The 23,769-nt window shown below is 37.0% G+C and overlaps 1 protein-coding gene across 18 annotated transcripts in view; it reads right to left on the bottom strand.

Annotated features, from left to right (window-relative positions):
* The window catches only part of LOC139145032 (golgin subfamily A member 6-like protein 25), a 170,981-nt gene that overhangs the window by 66,761 nt on the left and 80,451 nt on the right, over window positions 1-23,769 (bottom strand). For 8 of the 18 annotated variants that reach the window (XM_070715939.1, XM_070715938.1, XM_070715945.1 and 5 more), the window contains exons 3-8: window positions 16,034-16,236; window positions 13,952-14,048; window positions 13,111-13,221; window positions 12,251-12,340; window positions 6,457-7,791; window positions 851-1,063 (exon numbers count right to left, since the gene is read on the bottom strand). In XM_070715939.1, the coding sequence (XP_070572040.1) occupies window positions 851-1,063; window positions 6,457-7,791; window positions 12,251-12,340; window positions 13,111-13,221; window positions 13,952-14,048; window positions 16,034-16,236 (2,049 nt within the window). The remainder of the gene's footprint in view (window positions 1-850; window positions 1,064-6,456; window positions 7,792-12,250; window positions 12,341-13,110; window positions 13,222-13,951; window positions 14,049-16,033; window positions 16,237-23,769) is intronic. The other 10 variants (XM_070715942.1, XM_070715948.1, XM_070715943.1 and 7 more) reach the window with 5 other exon arrangements.

Raw genomic sequence — 23,769 nt, 5'->3', positions numbered from 1 at the left:
TTTGGAGGAAAAAGCCACAACTACATAATGTACCAGTTGACAGACTTCCTTTTACATAAGCTCATCCTCCATCACTGATACTTTGTAATCTCAGTTATTACACAACCCAAAATATCATGTACAGAGTGGTTTCCATGGCAACAAAAAACTTAAGAATCTTTCCCATTAGAATGACTGGTTTTTTTTTCGAGTAGTAATCTGATTACTTGGAGAAGTTTGGTTTCATGCATGCAAATCCACATTACCAGAGAGTGTATTCTGATATATTTCAATTACTCTGAGATGACAATAAGATGGTAAAAGGTACATCATGTAAAAATATCATAGTCTCACTGCAATTGGAGAGGAGGTACTGTAATACATCTACAGTGATGGAACACACAAAGTGTGCCCTCTGAGCCAGTTTGACACTCCACTGACTCTGCAGTTTTCCCATTGGCTCTAAGAATGTCTACATTTAACATGTATTTGAGTTGTACAGGGACTTTCAAGAAATTTTCAAATTGATGCAAAGAATTCACAAATGTTTAAAGGCAATTAATCCCCATGCATCCACCTGAGATTCTTCATACCTGAAAACCATGTGAGCTACACACAGTGTACCGTACATATGTGATAAATTGACTTAAAAGTGCTGACAATTTTTCTTACAGAAATTTTTGAAGCCTAGAAACTTACTCTTTTATGGTTCTTTCTAGATATCAAAATGTAGTTATTCCTGTAATCTGCATAATCTGGCTGATGGATCAATTTGAACTGCATGACATGGAGAAGGACACTGAATGAGACAATATGTCATTGTCACGATCTTACTATTTTCTGTAACCAAAGAAGATGCAGGAAATCTTACCATCATGGCCGATTGCTTTGTGGATTTCACCAGTCTTAATTGAATCCAAATCGCTGGCTATGTAGACGTCCTCAAAGCTGGTGATGGGCACGCCCGCCACCTGCTTCACAACCATCTGACGGAAGCTGTTCTCATAGTCCTCCGTCATCACGGACTCTGCGTCGCTGCCCAGCAAACCGTGCTTGCTCCGTCCACCGTACGCTGGCAATGGCTCTGCAAACGCAGCAAAAAAAAAATTTGTAAGCTGAAAGAAATCAGACAAGCGAGCCAGGAGGCTCCAGGAGCGTGGGTTTCATTTCAACGGTGTACATTTCACCATTTTTGTTTAGTCATTTGATAATCAATGCCCTTCTTAAAACGCCATTGCTACAGGCTAACTCCCCGTTCCTTGAACAAATTTCTGAATACATTACCTCAAAGTCGGCGTGATTTACGTAAACCAATCTCATTCATAAAATCTATGGCATTGTTATGAAGCAAAAACTAAATTAAAGACTGCCTTGTTTTGGTCGGTACTGAAATTTGATGACTATGTTTTACACATGGATAGTGAATTTTACATGCATACGACCATATGCATCTAATATGATTATTATTCGTTATTACGAGAAACACAAATGTTAAAGTGCATTTGACAGACAAAAAGGCAATACAATATCGGCACAATACCTCTAACAATATTATTAGTCACCAAATGTAAACAATGGGTACATTAGGCTAATTTACATTTTACTCATTACACTGCCTCTCTCTGATTGATGATCATCAATGAACTGCACAACAACATATTAAGTGACTTGGATTGTCATTTCAAAGATATTAAAACGTGATAGCATTTCTCATTCCCATCGGGATTAACATATACTCTTTCAATCTGACAATGAAATGCCTAGCTCTATTTAACCATAAATATCAAATTTCCTGTAATTCTGCAACTACGGGATATTACATGACGCTGCACAATTTATTGCATGCGGCTGTTTCCATGGAAGCACTGTGCTATTACAAGAAGTTTATTTCTTCTCGAAGGGTCTCCCAAGATTCTTGTTATAATCTCTTAATTTGGAAATTGTAATCTTATACCCTGAATAGAATGGGAAAGCATTTACACATTGAACCAAATGGCTTTTCGACTTTTTCTAAATGTACCTATAATCCTAGTAGTCACAGGAAATATCACATTTGAAGGAACTGAAGATTATTATGTTCACTTTTTTCACTCATGTTCAATAAAGTTCGAAGCATCATATCCTTTTTTTTCTTACGACATTGTCGGTAAGACCCGATGGGATTAACCACAACAGATTTGGATATCCAAGGACTTCAACTTGGATATAATCCCGTATTCAGCCCAGCGACAACACTTTGAATTAAGTCAGTCTGAGAAATTGCCTGATCTGAAAGTCATTTGAGCATATGTAACAAACATGTGTACTGTATATCGATCAAACTTGTATGTTCTTCTTTTTGGAAAGATTTGAAAGTTGGTCAGACATGAGGAAATCACGATTAAATGGCTGATGGATTAGCATTCTCAGTATCTACATAATATTGGATTGAATAACAAACAATCATGTGTGCAGTAATATACCTTTACAAGATTATTTGTCCTGGACAATCAAAGAATAATGGCACAGCAGCAAAGTGCCACATAATTAGAGGATTTTTTATCTTGTTAAATCTACTTCCATATATAATTCAAAATGTAATTGTTGGTTTGATAAAATCATTGAGTCTTGGTGGGATGTTACAAGTTTCAAAGAATTCTGTTATTGAGAAAAGTCTGTGGAATTGGTTGTGAAAAATGTGAACACAAATTGGTTAGTTGAATTGCTCATGATATTGGACAGTTGTGTCCTTTTATAAAGTTTGAAACAAATCTAACATACAATGTCATGTAGTAAATGAATACGGCCATGAAACTCACTGTATGCAGCTTAAACCATTATGAGCTGATAAACAACAGAAAAATACTGACAAAATATCATGCATAACTTAAAACTATTGTTCATTTCAATATAATTTATGCATGATATTTTGTCATACAGTGAGTTTCATGGCCGTAACCATACAGTACATGTACAGTATGTTAGATTTCTTTCAAACTTTAAAGGACACAACTGTTCTATATCAGGAGCAATTCAAATAGGCAATTTGTGTTCACATTTTTCACAATCAATTCCACACACGTTTCTCAATAACAGAATTCTTTGAAACTTGTAACATCCGATAAAAAGGACATGCAAGCAAGGGTGAATTTGTAAAAAAACAATCAACATTCAATAGAAACTAAATGCAAGAGAGGTCAGTTTACAAAAAGATGGAGTGCACAGTCATGCTTGAACAACAGATGCTGCAGACATCAACATGCAAATACATGTATGGTACTCAACAGCGGTATATTGGAAAATGTGTCTTTGCAAACACATAACAGATACGGCAAAGCAAAATTTTCAAAAAATGCATTCTTTTACATGCAGCATTGATTTCAAAGGTCTTGTGACAAGGCACTAGCATGCAGCGTATACAGCGATACACTAGAAATGTTGATCATAGCATATTTGTGTGGAAACCTCTGCATCTCAATTTCAGCAGAACTTTCTCTGCACACATGACAGTAAAGAGTTCTGAAAACCCCAAAATTGTCCATGGTGGCAAAAACAAAGAATCTAAACTCTAAATTCTCAGGATACTTTCAGTTTATCTGGGGACAATCGTGAATTTACTCATGAACATATCAAAGAAATGATTGTAACTGTGTAAGATAACTCACTGCCGATAATCCTGCTAAGTATGGAACAATTGTGTTCTATAGTTGTGTACAGCACTTCTGAACGCAAAGTTTTCCTTTTACTTACTTGCTTTGATTTACATTGCACTTCACATCCTTTTCTAATATATTGAGGATAATCCTTTTCAAGGGCAATGCATCCAAATGCTTGTCGAGGCCGTTGCATATTGCTAAAATCCCCTTCTATGCATGAGAAACATTCAAACTAAACCCCTTCATAACAATCATGGAAATGGGAAAAACTTGAGGAGTTGACCTGAACTTGACCTATTGGATCACTACCTGTTTTAGTTTCATAGATTTTTTTTAATCAAAACTTGTTAAAAATTTGAAGACCTTGTTCGTATTTGTTGTTGTTTTGCTTGCTATTTGTATTTATACAATTTTAATGGTAGATATCAAATTTATTCCATGACTTACAATGTGAACAAGATGCAATGAAATATTGTTATTGAGAACATCCAGCCCTTACGGAAAAAAAGATGTCATAATACCAACTGCTTATGGAACAGGATGTATTTCATGCATCTGATGAAGTGCGTGTCTGGGTGAAGCACGAATTTTATCAATTTACGGGGATTCACTTAAACTCAAAGATTTAGATTTTCTGTCCTTGGGGTCATTTTGAAGGCCATCCTCTCTTCCAATTGATTCAGTACAAACTAACAATTTCCCGAACACAATACGTCATTTGCCTAGTTCCTAGAGATAAATTGACAGCTGTATGAGAAAGATAATCCCAGCTTAACCTGGGAAATCTTCAGGCCGATCACGATCCAGGGCTTTTTTTCAGAGATTTCACGCATAATTTGCCTTTTCATCCATACTGGTGTCTCCAAGCAGCCATGGCAACGCCTGAATTATGGATGAGGGAGCAATTTATCACCTTGAGAATGATTATAAGCTTCAAATACGTCATTTCACTAACACAGATTACCTCAACTAATTTTTGGGGACGAAAACAGATTTTCTGTGAAAAGTACCAAAATAGTTTATGTGAACTGGCGATGCATGTCTGAAACTCAATTTTCCTTGCCTTTGAGAGTGTATTGAATTTCTAAACCATATCACTTTTCAGCATTGAGCTTAGATTAAGGAAACTCTGACGATGGATTTGCCACGAAAGGAGGAAATTTCAACACAAGCAGTTCTATTCAATGCAAGTCTTCCTTCGATAAATCTCAAGAGAATATCATATTACATGATCAAGATTCTTGAACATGTAAAAAAGGCTAGGATTTTAAAATATCTGGAAGTGAAGGGGACTCTTTTTGCTCTAACTACCAAGAAAACTGGACGAGGCACCGGTACAGGCAGTGATGGCACAAGGATAGCTGGATGCACATTTTCATATCGATTTTATGCAGTTGGAGTACTAGTTGCATGGACTTACGAAAGAGTCAGAGGACAATTGAAGGAACATAGAAGGTCATCTGGAAGTATCCTTGTGCATGCAACACCATGGAATCACTGCTCTTTAATAGGGTTAGCTTTGTGAAGGAAAATTCAGCAGATACAAATATTGATAATTAGGATGGCTTGAAACTTACCTCCGAACAGTTGGGCCATTTTGATTGCTTGTGGCAGGGACAAAGTTTGAATAATTTTACTAACATGGGAATACACTACAGATTTCAAACCATTAAGCCATATTATTATCAGCCCCAACCCGTTAATCCATGGCGACAATGCCCTTGAACAAATTAGATCCACTTTAGTCACAGTGAGACACAAAACTCTGAGCATACCCGGGGTTAACATACATTGGTTAAGTTTTAAAATTACACTATAGGGGCTAAGCCAGCTAGCGTATGACTGAACTTTGAAGTGATGGTTTCAAGGCATTTTGGAAAGCTTGTATTGTACGTACATGTACATGATTCTAGTCTTGCAAATTTACTTGCTTTTAATCCACTTTTTCCATGGAGTGTTTTAACTTGAGCAACTTTGCATATTCAACTTTTTACAATACATTTGGGGTCTATTTCTTGTGTGGACTCACATCAAACACGGGTAAATTTTAGAATATTTGTTTCTCTACTCCAAAAGTCCCCCCTGTTAATTTTATCTTTGATTAAGAACAAAAACTGCTTTCAGTTTTCCTGGGAGGGAAAGTTTGACCTAAAGTTTAAAATTTTCTGTTTTGAGATGTGTTCTACTTTGAGGTAGAATGCGCCTTAGGGACAGATGGACTTTCAAACTTTTACAATTCTTTTCTAATTTACCACTTATGGGGGTTCATTTTAAAACTGTTGGTGTAAGAAAACTTTTCACCATCTTAGTTATTTTGAAAGTACAAAATTTTATTTGTCTCCATAGAGTTAACACAGGGATGGTGGCCATTTTGAATTTTGAATGTCGCTAAATCTTGCGTTATTTGTTTCACTAGAACCCAAAACTGTACAGGGACTCCCAATTTTTATTCTTGATCTTGAAAAAGAATGGTTGAAATACTCCTTGAGGAAAGTTTAAGCAAAAGTTTTAAGTCTTTCACTTTTGAGGTACATATTACCTTTAAGCAATGATGATGAATACACTAGTCAATAAATATAGCTGAGCAGAAGATAGATTTTGAAAAAAAACTTTGGTTTAACATGCATAGCATGAACACTTTAAATGAAAATCATCATTCAATATGGTTAAACAACACACTACATGAAGCCAAAATTTAAGTATGTGAACATTTTTTTTAAAGCACATTAAATCTATATTTAACTTAAGCATTAACTATATAAATATGAGATATTAACCTAAGGCAGATTAAATATAAATTTAACTTTCACCTTAACTAAGAACAAGAATATGAGATATTAACCTATTTTTTGGTGAACCATCGATCCTATGTAGTGAGACATGTAATCTTCAGTCTGGACGGATTCCATGTCGTCAAACGATTTTGCCTTCTTCATTGGTCGACTTACAGGCAATGGGGAGGAGCTTCTGGGCTGACTTGCAGACAGCACCACGTACTTCTTGGACTTGACTGGAGGAGACACCGACCTCGATCGGTCTTTTGAGGGCACTGCTCCTTTCAGCTTTGTGACATTGGTTGGTGGGTTCGAGCTGCTTCGGTGAAGTTTCGACGGCGACGACTGAGACGGAATGTATGTTGCTTTAACGGGAGATGGTCCTGGGGAGGGGTTCTTCTTGGGCTTCCTTTCCACACTTTCAAGTTCTTTCACCATGATGTCATGGAATTTATCCTCAAACTTGTCAGTGGCCACGGTGATGACAGACTCAGTGTCGCTACCCATTCGGCGGACCAAAAACGAGCTTGGCTTTCCTGTCAGAGGTTTACCTCTCCCGGACACCTCAGAGATATTATCCACCACCATTGCGTCTCTGAACAGGTTTTCAAAGTCTTCAGTGGCGACTGAATCGGTGTCGCTATGCCTGCTCACCTTCTTGATGCGCGCAATTTCACGAGGTACGAATCCCTGTTTCGGGTCCATAACACCTTTGGCCACCATCGTTCCATCCGGTGATTGGGACCTTGCCTCCCGGGGCGCTGAAGTCACACCTTCCCTTTCTCCTGAGATGCCGTTTTCATAGATTTCCGGGATGGCATCTGCTTTCCTGGCACTGCTCTTTGATCCGGTCTTTGATGCTTTCTTCTTTGGTGTGGACTTGAGCTTGCTGCTGCTCTTGCTGGATTTGCTTCCTGAGGGCGGCTTGCTGGTCTGTTCTCGAGGCGTCTCCTCCCTGTCTGTCGTACTATCACCCTGCCTTGGGGAATCAATATACATGTACCTGGACGGATTGATATCAGCATCGCTGAGCTTCATCAATAGCTTTTCGACGGCAGCTTCAACCTTCGCATCCAAGTGGCGATCGAGATCCTCATCGTCGAACTCACTCCCATATTCTGCAAAGTTATTCATACTCTCCTCTAAGTTCATGATGTCATTAGAATATTCATCCTCGGCTTCCTCGCACACATCCTCAACCGTGGCCAGTTTCACACGTGCAGGTGCAGAGGACTTAGAAACAGGGGTGTTAGGCTGTACACGAGAGGTTGAAGGGGTGGAATCCGAGGGATTAGAGGTGTTGTTATCAGACTTGTTAGTGGAAGAGGAGGCAGAGATTGTCTGCTCGGAGTCTTGTGAGTCGGAGGGAGTCTCTCCATCACCGCTACTAGTGTTGCTGTGACCTTGTGGAAACCACAAAGAAAAAGGTGCAGCGTGACCGTTACCGACACAAGTAAAAAATTTAGAGTGAACATAGGGTATAGACATACGGAATATGAAACAGCATGCTGAGGAACTGTAGACAAGAACGTGGGATGCAAAGAAGGAAGGATGGACCTGGCATATGTGTAACTGAGCATGCATAACACACAAGGGACAAAGAAGGTACTCAACACCACAAAACCAATGTAGACACATTCTCATCAAACATTCCTCAATCTTGCATCTGAAACCTCCTTGAGTTCTTGCTGTTTCAAATTTACCTTCTCAATGCTGAAAACATTTGTGTTCATTAAACTGATGGCTGAATACTGATCACTAATTCTGATGTTTCTACTTTCAAGGAAGGAGTCTCTGTAAATTTTTCATCTTACTCCTTTGAGGTTGGATTTTTGTAAATTTTAACATCAAAAATTTGAAAATCTAGTCCATGAAAAAAATTAAATTCAGAAAAATAGAACTACAAATAAGTCACATCACATAAAAATAAATTTGACTTTGTTGTGACTGTTTCATTCACTGACTTTTTTATATACAGCTATTGCTCAGGGTCATTGTATATGTTTGTTTTTTCGACGAAGACTGACCAACATTTTGTTTCACAACTGGAAATAGTCATATTATCAATCAATGGTTCAGGTTGTCACACAATGACTATCCAAGATGACAGAAGAACTCAGGATATCCCAGAATGAACACTGTCTTTCTATTCAATGCTCTGCCAAGCTTTCTCTAATCAGGGCTCTGCATCATGCTTGCTGTGGATTCCCAATGACATTGACAATGAGGCTGATGATGTAACTATGATAATTTCAATTTAGATTAATTTAGATTTCGAAGAGAAAATCAAGTTCATGGTGGGCAAGGATTGATTAAGATGTGAAGTATTGACAAGTCAGTGATTCAAAAAAGTAATTAAAGACAGATTAAAAATTTAAGAGTATATTAAATTCTTTGCCCTCTACCAGTTGGGGCATCGGTGAATGGTGCAAAAGTTTGGACAACTGGAAATTCTCCATCGATGTTGATACATCATTATTGACTTGCATCCTAAAACAATTTTCATAATAATACACTTCACATAAACAAATTCATTTGATTAGGAAATTGAGCATTTCATGTGAGTTGGGATGTTAGAGATATGTTAGTTATCATTGTTATTCAAATTTTCTGATTGGTTGGATTGATGGTGTTGATGTTTTAAAGCTGATTGAAATGGCCTTCTTTCTAATGCAAGTAAAAGATGACCATTTCATTCTTTATCATGTGGTTTTTTTATGTCATATCAAGTTAGAAACGTCAGTAGTTTATTATTACACACCAGATTTTTAGACTGAGCATCCCAGAAGACTGTTTACTTTCAATTTATGTACCTTTCTTAACTTTGAACACCTCAAGGAATATTTACATCGCACAAGATTTTCTTGTTTGCCTTTTAAAGAGCCTGTAGCTGTTAACTTTTGATTTTTTTTTGCACTATTTTTGTTTCGAATGACAACTACAGTTTTTTGTTCTGCTCCCAAAAGCATGTTGAGATACACAGTATTCAGCTTGTCAACTAAGCCTGTGCATGTGTAGCCTGTATTGTTATTGTCGACAAGTGAATTCTGGTCCGTACTAGAATTCACATGTAAACAATAACAGAGTTTTACACATATGTGTGTTGACAAGCTATTAATGGTACGTGTTTCAACATGCTTTGGAAAGTAGAGCAAGAAACGTTGTAATACAATTATATTTTTTCCAGTTTGGACTTTATGTTGAAGCTTTACTTTCTCAAATGCTAATTTTTCCCCTGAACAAATTCTAAGCATAATGGAAGTTCCAAAGGAAGCATAAATTTATGACTATTTGAGAAAAACTATTAATTTACTCATAGCCCTGCCACATGGTTTCAAAAGACATAGATAGAGTCACAGAGATATAACAAGAACCAGCGTATTAAAAATGGTCATTATTGCAGTCCACAATTGAATATGACTGCTACTATAAGAAAAATTGTCTGATCTCCTTTCGTTCCAGAAAAGAACAATTTACACTAAAATTAGCTACAAAGAAGGCAATTTTAGAGAAGCCCGAAGATTCAATAATTGAAGTCTTTCAGACGGCCAGAGCTAACTATGTCATCAGGTGTCCTTTACGAATGTCATTGGGTTTCTAATGACAGCTACGACCTTCGTTACTGGTAGGTACTATGTTGAAATGGGTGGATGCTGATTATTTGCAATTTACTGCTGAATAATTTACTGTTGGATTTATGGGTTAATTATAGAGATGTCTTGCATCTTGCTCACTGGACTAGGAGAAGTAGAAATACGGAGGATGCAGGCATGACAACTGCAAGAGATAGTTTAGAGGAAAAACTACCTTACAAGTCTGAATTTATCATGCATGGCCACTATCGGGAAACCTCATGGGGTAAAAAAAACTATTACGATGTGTTAGTGATAGGAAAGTGTTAACATGACAAGGATATTGCACAATTATCCACTTAGCAGGACCCTCCACCTAATTGATTTTTTTATCACTTGTCCTTCCTGTTGACTTCCGTCTCTCGGTATTTCTCTTTCAACAGAGCAGCATGCATGGATGATCATGTGTGATGACGATAGATCATCCTTTATATACAAGAACACAGTAAAGTCACAATATAATGCAATGCAAAGGGTCTGATGTGTGGCTTTGAGAAGCATTCTGACCAAACGACAGTGCAGTGTTTGTTACGCATCACAAGTTATTAATTAGCATGTTTTTCACTATAGATAAGAAATGACTAAGAAGAAAACACTTTTATGATAACATAATGTGTTATGGGGAGTTGGTGATATCAATGTAACTATTGGTTATTTTTTTCCAGTACATATTACAGTAAAATTGATGTGCATTGAACATTGAATGATTTGTTCCGAAGATTGCATTATGCCCAACGGTTGCCTGGAAACCAAGGATCACAGAATCCTAATTAACAAATGTGAGACACACAGCTGCCTTTCTTCACAAGCTTTCTTGTATTGAGTGAATCAATCCAAATACATATGCAAAATGTGCTTTCTACACTAAATTGACACATCATTGATGAAAAGAATTTATCTTTGACATGAAAAAATTTCACATATTACATATTCTGTTATTCGAATATTGCCAGGAAATGAACGCACATTCTTCACAGACTCAAGATGTAAATGAGGACGGCAAACTGTATCCACAATCCCTACATGCCCTTACGAAAAATATTCTATAGTTTTCTATACATATTCTGTATTCTTATAGAAATTCTATAGATATCTATAGAAGTTCTGTAGCAGTTTAGTGTTGTCCCCATTTTCTATAGAATACTACAGAAAAACAAGATTCCATAGAATTCTATAGCAGCCTATCGGACATTTTTGGTAAGGGTAATCTTTATATACATTGGCAACAGGCTGACTTGCACATAATGTACGGGAGAGCAGGAAAGGGAAGGTTTATGAGGAACTGGTGGTTTTGCACACTCCATGCTGTATTACGTGCTATGAGTAACCACACCGTATGTTAATTATCATGAGGTCTACAAGACCATGCAATTTGGAATACAGGTTAATTTGTTATTGTGTATGCTGAAATGAAGAAGTAATCAGTGGTGGGAATATTACAATTTTGCATAATATACCAGAATTGATGCAATAGAAGCTTATTATTTAAGACTTAGATGGTTTGGATGAATTGCCTAATGGCAGCCACTTTGGAAAAGGTGAGGTTATTAGGTCACTGGGTTAAAGGATCAGAGAAAAAATGCATTCATCAAATCAAAAACATTTCATTCTATATGTGTCATTTGCCTGTGTTAAATTGCATTAATTTTCAATTTCTTTTTTTCCGCTCCAATCACTGACGAATTAAATAACAAAAAAAGTTAAGTTCAGTCACTCAATCTAAAAATCCCTTCTTTTAATCATTTGATAGGTATGGATGAAGGGCAGATTACATACATAGAGTTCCTTAAATCTGGTGATACAATATCATGAATCATGTTTGTTTGGTGACATTATGATGACGATTTTGAAGAACACAACAGTTGAAGAATTAAAAAGAAATTAATCGACACTCATGTAAGTCTTGAAGTGATCAAGTGCAAGTCATGTAAAAGTGCTACAGAATGGACGCTGCCTGAAAAATGGACATGACAGGTGGCAAAGCATCATGGGACAAAGACTTGGAACGAGAGTATTGAAGTCACACACAAAAGCACACACATATACACCATGATGCAAGAACCGGACACACAGACATCAGACCTGAACAAAAACTGTTACAGTAAACACTCAAACCATGCATGATAACAAAAACTGGTAGGCATCTACCATTACATACATTGTAAACACACACAAAAACACACAGCTGAAATACAAAGGAAATCCGGTGAGAATCAATTTTGATAAATACCTCTAGCCTTGGCTTCAACAACATGGCGCAATCTCTGCCTGACATGTTCTGAGTCTGCATCTGTTGTCGTGTCTTCTGTTCTTGGTGTTTCTGGAAATTGAAGATGAAAACTTCAAATTCAAAAGATCCGAAATGATAATAAAATTGTAAGAGTAAAGACTATACATGTTATGACAACACAGCCATGCATCAACATTGTTAATCTTGTTATCACTTTTAATTTAACTTTTTGTTGATTTGAAATTTACTATGACTTGTAACATTGATGAGTTGATGGTTTGTGCTTGAACAGCTCCATGAAACTTACCATGTACTGGTGGATGATGGGTACAGGTGGCAGCTAGCAAACACTACTACATGAGAGAACATGTTGTATTGTGGTGGGAGGGGGTGATAGGGTCCCAAGAGGGGGTGGAACTAGAGAAATCCCAGACCTGTGGGAATGAGTACATTATCTCTGAAGACAGCTGGTAGTGTGTCTTATTCCTAAATAGGTTTCAGATCACTTTCTCAAGGTGGATGAACTCAATAAACATAAATAACGAAAAACCTACAATTTTTGATTAATTTTGAACATAAAAGATTGACAATACATCAAGCAGTTCTATATGTAAAAGTACTTACAAAATATTATGTAAATTTACAGCTAAAGAAGTATTAGGTACAAGACAGTTTTTACTTGCATTACAACAAAACAAAATATCTAAAAAAAAGCCAAACGAAAGAGCAACTTAACAAACACCATGATGGTAAGATGATTTTGGTTTCAACCGGCAAGTTTTCTGCCATCTTTACTTTTGACTAACGACTGAGAGAGAGAAACACACACACACACAGCAAAGCTGAGCTAGCTGCCTTACCAAACTGCCCATTCTCCATATCAGAGGAACCATACCCGTCAGCCATGCTGCCACTACCCAGACCAGTGTCCGTGGTTCCCGTGTCAGAGGTCATTCTTTGGGAAGATCGGACTACGAGGAAAACAAAATCACGACTTATTCCTACTGATGACAATCACCATTGAACCAAATTTTGCAAGCTAAGCTGTTTTCTAAGCAGTGCTATTGGCCTGTGCAGCTTGTGTAACGCGTGATTATTTCTATTTGTCTTTGTTGCCTATGAACATCAAAGCTTACTGGCTGGATGTGTTGCATGGGTACAAACATGTATATCAGCGGTTAAGGTATTAATTATTCAGAGGGAAAGGGAGATTATATTTATTATTTTTCTAACTTGGAAAGGGAACATTACAAAAGGATGATACGATAAAATGTATTGCTTATTATGTGTGGTAAATATTAGCCATAGAGTAAGGTGACAGCTTGTGCAGAACTGTTTACAAAAATTTGAAAAATCAGGTTTAAAAATATGTCAAAACAATAAATGAATTGCCCTTTTTTCCACTTTTTTTTCACTATGTAATTTTTTAAAAGTCACACATGAATTTGGAATTTGCTTTTTCCTGAAAATTTTACCCTTTTTTGTAAATTTTCCATCAATCAGCTTTAACTTCTCTGAGAGATTGAATTTTTCATAAATTTTGTATAATCATGATATCTTTTTTTTTGATAGTGAATGCAAGTGAAGTATGGCAGTGAAACACACAGAAATAGACAGTGATAAAGTGAAAGATAAAAGCGATGTTACAAAAAAATTCAAACTTTTGCCCGCTGCATTTTACAAAGAGAAACCCTAACAAACCTGACTTCTCATTGTCTGAGTCGAAGTCAAACTCAACGCCTTGCTTGGTGAGGTACTGCCGCTGTTCCTTGCTAGTTGGTTTGATTTTGACCAAGCCCTGTATTTTTAAAACAGAAAACAAAGACTTTACAACTCTGTTCATTAAATATTTGTAAGACATCCTCCAAACTAATGAAAGTAAGATATGTACAGATGCATTCATCCAAAATGCTAAAGTCACATTGACTGTGATAATGTATAAATTGTATGCATGATGCGAATCAAAGTTGAGTATCCAAAGTTTTCTGCAATGCAAAGCTTTAGAGAGTTTAGAAGTGTATTCTGTACGCCAGTGGGGAGGAAATATGTTCAAACAAACAATGAAAGAAACTGATAAAATGGCATAACTCAGGGAAAATATGTTTTTCATCGCTTTTAAATTCTCAGGTTTAATCAGACCATTCTTGCAAAAGCAGGAAAGGAAATTGACCACGGGCGTTTTGAGACTAATGTGTCTTTGTCCGACTGTCACATTCCTTTTGCAAACGTTGCCAGAGCTATTGAAGGTGATTACAGTATTCTGATTCAAGCCAGTATGTTAGAAGTAACACACACAAAGGAGAACACCCTCTACAAAAAAAGACGAAAAAAGTGCAATGACTTGGTCTGGTGTGTATTGATTTACTTAATGAATAGATACAGTCTTTCAGAAATCACAACTGTTTCAGGGTGGCAATCAAAGTTTGGCACTTCTTTTCAACCCACCAGGATTTTAATAATCATGAAGACAGTAGATGCTACTCTATATACCTGCACTTTGACAATTCAGGCATTGAGAGGCAGAGGGGCTATTGAGAATTCTGACATACAGTATTAACTCTACTTCACACCTTTGTTAGTTTGATAAAGTTGGTTTCTTTTATCATTATATCAAGGAATGGGATGTGATACAGTCTTTTCTTAATTTTCTTTTTTAAGCAGTGCTCCATATGGTCAACCAAATTTTTCAAGGCAATGATATGCATTTGTAACAAACGACTGCATGAGTCTTAAAACATCTCTGACAATGACTTTCTTTGATCCTGTTAGAGCCAGATTTATGACTTTCTTGTTCCATTCCCCAAATCAGTTGAAATGTCCAGTGTTTGACTTTATCAATAGAACCTATATGTGTGTAATGCAATTGGTATTGTTGACAACTGAATTTTGGCCCAACAATAACATTGAAGTCTTACAAAACACTTTGTGTTCGAAAACCCAATACTTTGTATTTCAATATACTTTGGGGGATGAATAAGAAAATGTATTAGTTCTGAAAATATAGAAAATATTATCAAAAGTTACTATTATTATCTCTTTCAGTTTAATTTGTTTGTCGTTGAGTAATCCATTATTTTACCAACAGTAGGGAGATAATCCACCAGTTTTCTACAAGTACAGCAAACTTATCCTTTTCATCAAACCGAGAGTTAACTATTGAATGGGATTTTGATAACTCTGGTTGTTTTCAACAGGATAGGTAGACCTGTATACATGGAAATGGGTTGAAAGTCCCAAGTGCACTGCCTCTCTATCACCCTGTTAGATTATTCAGAATGTGTACTTTACTGGGTCAAACCATACAGGTCCCTGGTAAAACTACATATTGCAAAAAACATTTATGCAATAGCATTAAATTAAGGTAGTATACGCCTCGTTAGTGAATGACTTCGACATTTGTTCAAGTTTTCTTAAGTGAAACTTTCAACCATACTCTCAACATATCAAGAGTAAAAATAATCAGGGGTTACCATGCAAATGTGGTACTAGAGAAACAAATTACCAAACGTTAACCGCTATTTGAAATTCAAAATGGCCTCCGAGCCGTGTGGTAACTTTATTGGGAAAAATAAAATTAGATTTTCAAAACACTAAGACTGAAAGTTTTTCTTACTCTAACAAATGAGCCCAAACAACACCTGTATATGAGCCAAAACAAGTGGTAGATCAAAAAATTGTGAAAATTTGAGAGTCCAAATATTATTCCAAGGCACATTCTACGTTTAACCTAGAACTACTTGACATAGTTACGTTGATAAAAGTGTGGAGGAAAAAGTAATTTACCGGTGTCGAGGCAATTATTTGTTGAAGTTCAGCATCAATGTTGTCCATGATGTAATCGGCAGGGTCTACTTTCCTTGATGGTACACCTTTTCCTTGTTGCTCCTCATGACTGGTTCCACTGTCATCATGCTCATCTCCATCCTCATCAACCTCCTCCTCCTCATCAGCTGATCCGTTTTCATACTCTTCCATCATCTGTTCATCTGTATTTATTTACAACAGAATGCATTGATCAGCATGTACAGATACTGGTATACAGCCAAAGTTATTGATCTCACCACTGTGCGATTGCCCAACATGTGTATTGTTTGCATTGCCGAAAACACAATTTATGTGAAGCAAATTTTCAAATTTTGGTTGTAATATTTTCTGCTGAGTCAATACAGTGAATTATATCATACCAGTATATTGATTGCACAAATAAAGCGATCTGATGCGATATACCACCATTGGCATGCACACGAGCTCTCAGCAAGAGCAAAAATCCATTTTTTGACATTCAATGCCAGAATTTCAATATACTGTTATGATATACCGGTAATAGCAATAAATCACACCCAGAGACGGTATACCACTCGGTTTTGACCAGATAACTTCATATATGCACTGGCTATCGCTCTTGCATGTGTGTTGTTAACTGGTCAAAATCTCGTGGTATAACATCACTGGGTGTGGTTTATCTCTTAAATACTTCATAACTGTTGTTTCTATTGACTTTATCCAAACCATACTGTAATGATATAAATTTGAATTTCCTGCCATTGCTGCCAGGTACCCTTTTTTGGTTTGGTCTTGAAGCAAGACTGCATATACAGGCACACTTCTTGAAGCCTGTATGTTTGTCGCAATTGTGAACACAGTGTTAGCATCCAAATATTATGAAAGTTCCTGAGATGCTAATGTTTGATGATGAAAAATGGGATACACTGATGTCATAGAGACAACTTTTAAGTACTCATCAGTAGAAGGACACTGACAAAATTGTTGCTGTTTTTTAAAGTCAAAATTAATAGTGTCACTGTGATAGAAGCAGCACAAACTGCCCTCTCTTTATTAACACAATGACAGAACACTGAAGATGTATGAACCTGAGATGATCTTCTTTTTTGAAAACAAAAAAAAATGTTAGTGTTCATTTTCTATCTGTATTGCTGGTTTGTTTTGCAACATCATTCATTACCACTTTCTAAATGGCTTCATCATTGCTATTTCGAACTCATGAGGGCGCACTCCAAGTGCACATCAAGTTCAACTCTATTTGCCTATATACCTTGTGGACCTCTATAAACAAGACACAGCTATATTACAAACCTGAACAATCTTTGTAACAAAACTAATCAATAATTGTCCCATAAACTTGAAAACTCACTGCAGAATCCAAATAAATGTAATGTAACCGGTTTAAATATTTTGAAAGAAATTAAACTGAATTCTACGAAAAAACTGCAATATAAAGAACAAATTTGTACGATTGTATCAGAAAATACTCGTGTATGCCACAAATACATATTGATCACCAGAAAGTGATTTGTCAAATCCTGGATGAATATTTTTATTTTGAAGAAGAAATGACAGAAACTGTTTTCAGATACTTAAATATTCCTCTCAATACAAGCAAAAGCAAAGCAAAAAGGAAAAACCCTCAAATTTGGCAGTTAAGAAATTAAGTTACACAATGCACTGGACATTCTAAATACCGTGAGTAAAAGATATGTTTTAAAAAATGCCCCAGGTGCATTGTGAAGATGTGTAAGGGAATGAAATCTACATGAAGCAACTTGCTCTGAGCCACAAAAAGCAAAAAAAAAAGTGAAAAACAGACAAGATTTAAGCTGATTTGACTTTTCAGCCCACAATGAATGCCCAGCATATAGACACAATAGACTGCATACTAACAGCTTTACACCTTAGCTATGGTCTTTTTTTTGGCACAAAAACTACACAGGACGTTGAGCTGTAAAAACCCTCTATTCAGTGAATACATACAAGTCAACCCCACTGGGCAGAATAATGGTGCCTATACAGAGAGCCATAGTGTCCCATTTCAGTGAATTCTGCTTGATCTAAAATCCACATACGCACATTGCTTTATGTGTGTGCAGGTATGAAATTTCATGTATATTTGGGTTCACAAAAACTTATTCTGCCTTTGATAAGTAAACCTACAGCTCTAAAACTTAAATATAAACTTACAACACACACATTGCAAAGTTCTAATACTGCACATGAAAGAGGTTTAGTAATCCATTTCATCCACATATTTGTGTTCATTCTAAGTATGTTCATTGATGATGCTTGAAATGTCAATGATTTTTATTTGTTTTTTTTCACTTTTTATTTTTGTTTACTTTTTCTCATATTTATTCAAAGAGAACTTCATTGAATTTACACATATTTTTTTTTGAAAAGCTTACAGATTTGGTGAATTTCAATAAAAATTTAAGTTCCCCAAGATTGTATACAATATTATACATATGTTGAAAATATATGTTCCTTGTCAGCACTTCCATATGTCATAAAGTTTGTTGAAATTTTATTTGATATGGCCTGGTTTGAAGTAGCTCTTACATCCACATGAACCACATTGAGGTTTGTCCTGTACTAATGCTATGGACAGCATGGTAATTAATTTGGTTTGGATATGCTCACATACAAATATGTAGGAGTCATATCACATAGTTTAAATAACTTGCTCTCTATACATACAACCTGGAAATTAACCCTGAATTTCTCACCGTGACTGTATCAAAAAATAAAAGACCTCTGGACTCAAGATGTGAATAATAGGGTTGAGGAAGAAAACCATAAAAAGAACTGAGACAGTATAGCGGAAGAAATTTGTAACAGGGTTCATCAGGGCTTCATATGGTACCAGTGTATGCTAAGTACATGTGGGATGCAAAACTGTTGTCTGCACCAGGTCCTGCAGGTAACCAGACAACATAAAAATAAAATGAAAATTTCATGAGCCTTGCATTTAATTCTAAGTACATTCCAATAAATCATGCTTTGAAAACATAATTATTCCTGTCACACATGATACAAAAAATATTGAAATTTTCCTTTGACCTTGGATCAGTACACAGGTGAGAACCGTCACTTCTAAAAGTAGCAGGGACACATTCCATGTGTGTAAACCAGGCAAAGTAGTTCACACACACACACAAACACACAATGATGGCAGGCGGCCAAAAAAATCCATTCTGATAACTATCTTTCCCAAATGCCAAACATAAACACAACACACTCACCAAATAAATATCACGGTTGCCCGTTACCTGGTGAGCTTGGACTTCAATGTGACTTCAAAATGACAAATCCTAAGCCTAAAGCACCATGCTCAACACCTAGATTACTTTCCTTTCATGATGAAAATCCATTCATCTAGGTTTTTCTTTACAGTGGGCTTAATGTAATCACAGGCATGAGGCTAAAACGACTCAATTCACCCCTAAAGAGGTGACACCTCTTGTAAGCCACTGGAATCTTCAAGGCTTTCACAATAACACCAATTGCGCTACTCCACATGATTAGCCCAAACACCATGCTACTACATTATTCTGTAAATCTTCAATACAGCTTCTGTGTGGATGTAATTGTGAATCTTTTGGACCAATTCTACCAGAACACAAATTAAATCACATTTTCAGAGGATATTAAAAATGGAGCTTGGGCAAACTATGAGGTGGAGTTAATGACATTGTGGCCATGTCAATAAAATAGCTACCACAGTTGGATAGAAACTAACCTATGCCAATCTGGTGTTATTCTGTTAGGATTGCTAATATTAGTAAGCTAGCTCAAATTCTGTAACAAAATTTATCTCCTTTTCTGACATTTACTTCTCCGTCAGTTGCATACAGTAACACACCGCAAGAAGACATATTACTTTCTCAAATGCAACGAACAAAGCAAATCACAGCATTCGATTTTTAAAATGACAATTCAGGGATGAAGATATTTATAGCGCTCTCTACCTGCAGTTAAAGGTCTGGTGAAATGCCCATGTTGCAAATCACAAAAATACAGTTGATGGTCTATAAAACAGTTGCATTCATTTCTTTTTTAGTTTAGCGCGCGTGATTATGAAATATGGCAAAAGAAAAATGCAATGTGGCGTGTCCCCCGAGCCTCTCCAGTCGACTTTTTTCGGCTTTCCGAAGTTTGCCCGACGTCGTATCTCATAACGGAAGTGAAGTATTTCACACCTCTAAGCTCCCCACGGGGGTAACTTCTAGGGTTTCCGCTTACATGATCAGGACAGTGTCCTCCTTCACTTTGGGAAGACGTTGTTCTTTTGGTGGCTGTGCCAGCGGCAAGAACATGAACGGCTCAACTGTAAACTTTTTCAAGTTCCCGTCAAGTGTGGAGTGTTTGAACCATAATGTGCTTGTCTCGGCTGGTTCGTACGATCGGCCACGGTCCCTCGGCTGAGCCTGCCTCGCTACTCGCTACACAGAAGGTTGGGGCCGCAATGCAAGTCAACTGCATGAACACCAACACTGAACGTTGTGACTGCCATTAAAATGCACTAGTCTACAACACGGAACGTCGTGACCGCAATGCAAATCGACAGTAAAAAACGTAAATGGGACCGTGATTAAAATGCACTACAACTACGACACGGAAGGTTGGAACCACGATGCAAATCAGCTGCATGAACAGCAACACTGAACGTTGAGACTACCATTAAAAACGAACAACAACACGGAACGTAGAGATCATGACACAAATCATGGAGGTAGAGTCCTCCATTATACAAATCGACAGCAACACGGAACGCGTCGTTGGGACGGCAATTACTGAGGCTAAATTGAAGAACAACGGGGAATACCGGACCACGAGGAACGCGATGCAACTCGACCACAACATGGAATGTTTAAGACCGTGATTAAAATGCACAACACAGAACATCTAGACCGCAATCAGTGTAAATCAACTATAACACCGAACCTTGTTGCCTCGATTAAAATGCGTATGTCTGCTATGTATAGCAAAAGTTTCAATTCTCGCGAGCGAGCGTTCCTATGCCCGCTGTACACTGGACAAAATGACGTCAAATTTATCACAAGGGCTCGATTGCGTGTGTGTAAGTTTCAATTCTCGCGAGAGCCATTTATGCATGCTGTACACTAGACTAGATGACGTCAAATCTCTCGCGAGACTTGGCTCGATTGCAAATACGTACGACGCGACGGAAAGAACGCAATAATACGGAAGTAGACACAGTTTTTGCGAATCGCCGAGAGAGAAGCGCAGATTAAACAAAAGACTAAAAAACCCACGTTTTTTCTTTATTTACCATATTTTTTAAACAAAAATCAGTTTCGCCACTGTGGCGAATTAGGATCGATTTTTTTTCGCCACTTCGGATTTCGATTCGCATTGGCGAACGTGGCGAATGGGCAGCGCGAAGCCTGTTTTGTTAGCGGATACCGGGCAGAGATAAGGCAGCGTTGGACCGCTATTCGATGTAAATGAACACACCTGTGACGTCACAGACGGCCAACCTTGACTCCCGCTGAGGGCGTGACCTGAGTGTTGCAAAATGACCCCATGAAAGCCGCGCATAGAAATATCAAAAAAATTAACACTTGCGCGTACTTTTAGGTTGCAATTTTGTTGCGAGTGTAATAGTATTGACCTCCTGGAAGATATTCTGTCACACGACCGGGACCATTTCACCAGACCTTTAAGCAACACATTTCACAACCTTTTTTAGTTCCAATATCTAAAGTTGGCTGTTCTTAACAAAGCATCTTTCCTCTTTGCACAGAAGAATGTGCCTCTGGGACAGGTATTTAGATTTTGAAATTTCTACAATACTTTCCTCAGGTGGACGGCTTGTGAAGACTAATTTGAAATCTGTGGAGTAAACAAACTTTTCAACGTCTTGTTTTTGTAAAAAACAGAAAAATTCAACTTTCCCCAAAAGAGTTAACATTGGGATAACAGCAATTTGAATTTCAAATATCCGTAAATTTTTGGGTAATTTGTTTCCCTTGTACTAAAGTTTGCATGGTGAAACTTGTGATGTTTTCGTCATTTACAAAGGATGGGTTTCAGGTTTCTTGAGGAAAGGTTGAGCAAAAGCTTTCATCTTTCAGTTTCAAGGCAGATACTACTTTCAAGACACCATCTGTGATTACTCTCTAACAAAGTATCTTCTCTACGTTGCAATATTTGAAAGCCTGATCTCCAAGTCATCTCAACCATTTTCCTTGTGTGTGAAGAAGACCAGAATAGTATCATCCTGATTATCTCATCATTGTCACCAACACCACCATCACAATCATCATCATCATCATCATCATCATCATCATCATCATCATCATCATCATCATCATCATCATCATCATCAACATCATTATCATCATCATCATCATCATCATCATCATCATCATCATCATCATCATCAAGGTTGAAATAACCAAGCTGATCTGAATCTACGTGACAGTCCACCTCATAATCGAGCACATGTCCACAGATATGAAAACAAGACCAGTATTATGGGCACCTGACATGAAACACTGGATACAAAACAATGGTAAAATTCATTAGAGGGAGATATATCGACCTTAGCACAAATATAAACAAGAAGTGATCACAGGTGTTCCAGGCAATATGTCAACACATTCTGTTTCACATATCGATTTTGTCATGTATCAGTTTGTAAGCCATATTGATAAATGTTGTCTCAAGGCAATTGTCACATTCTCATAATACAAATGATGTTGACATCATTCAACTCTGCAATACATCATACTTGTTCTAAAAGACTGAAGCTTCAAGAAATGAGCCATGTGAACCACATGCCAAAACTTAGTAAAACAAGGATCTGTTATATTGTATCATCATCATCATCATCATCGTCATCATCATCATCATCATCGTCATCATCATCATCATCAACGTATCCATCACCATCACCTTATCGTCATCATTAGTCATCTTTATCATCATCATCATTATTGTCATCATCAACATCATCATCATCATCATCATCGATACCATCATAGGTATTATCCTTATCATCAATATTCTCAACATCACTACTAAAATCATCATCCTGGTCATCATCATTGTTCCCCTCCTTTGGTGCCACAACCACTGTCAGCATAGTTAACACTATCACTACCATTGCAATAATGTGCAAGTGTCGTATTTTGAAGCCAGAATCCATATTTTTGTGCTTTCTATTTTTCACCCTAAGAATCAATATTATCAAACCCTGATACTACAATTTGCAACAAAGGCGACAGCATTCCAGTGTTTTCTAGGGTTTCTATTTTAGTATGTGCTGTGGTTTTGTTTACTTCAAATTTATATGTACACTAGTAATTCATTGAATTAGGGGGGATGAATTTACAATATAAACAGAACACAACTCCCCAAAACACTGGCACATATAGATGACTTTTCTTTTGTTTGCTTAGGTTTAGTCAGAGACTTTTGTAGGGACAGACATAAAGCCACTTCAAACGGGGAGACTACCAACACTACACGAATACTTTAGGTTAGAATGTGCCTCGGGACAGATATTCAGACTCTCAAACTATTACAATGTTCTTTTTGCCTACAACTTGTGGGGGCTCATTTTGAAGCTTATGAAATAAATAAAGTTTTCATCTGCTTAGTTTAGTGAAAATCAGGAATTTTATTTTCCCATAGAGATAACATAGGGATGGCGGCCATTTTGAAATGCAAACATCGGTAAATTTAAGGTAATTTGTTTC

Source organism: Ptychodera flava, chromosome 12, assembly GCF_041260155.1.
Source record: "Ptychodera flava strain L36383 chromosome 12, AS_Pfla_20210202, whole genome shotgun sequence".
Taxonomy (NCBI): domain Eukaryota; kingdom Metazoa; phylum Hemichordata; class Enteropneusta; family Ptychoderidae; genus Ptychodera; species Ptychodera flava.
The sequence above is the reverse complement of the archived record's forward strand: the minus strand, read 5'-3'. Positions and strand labels throughout refer to the sequence as shown.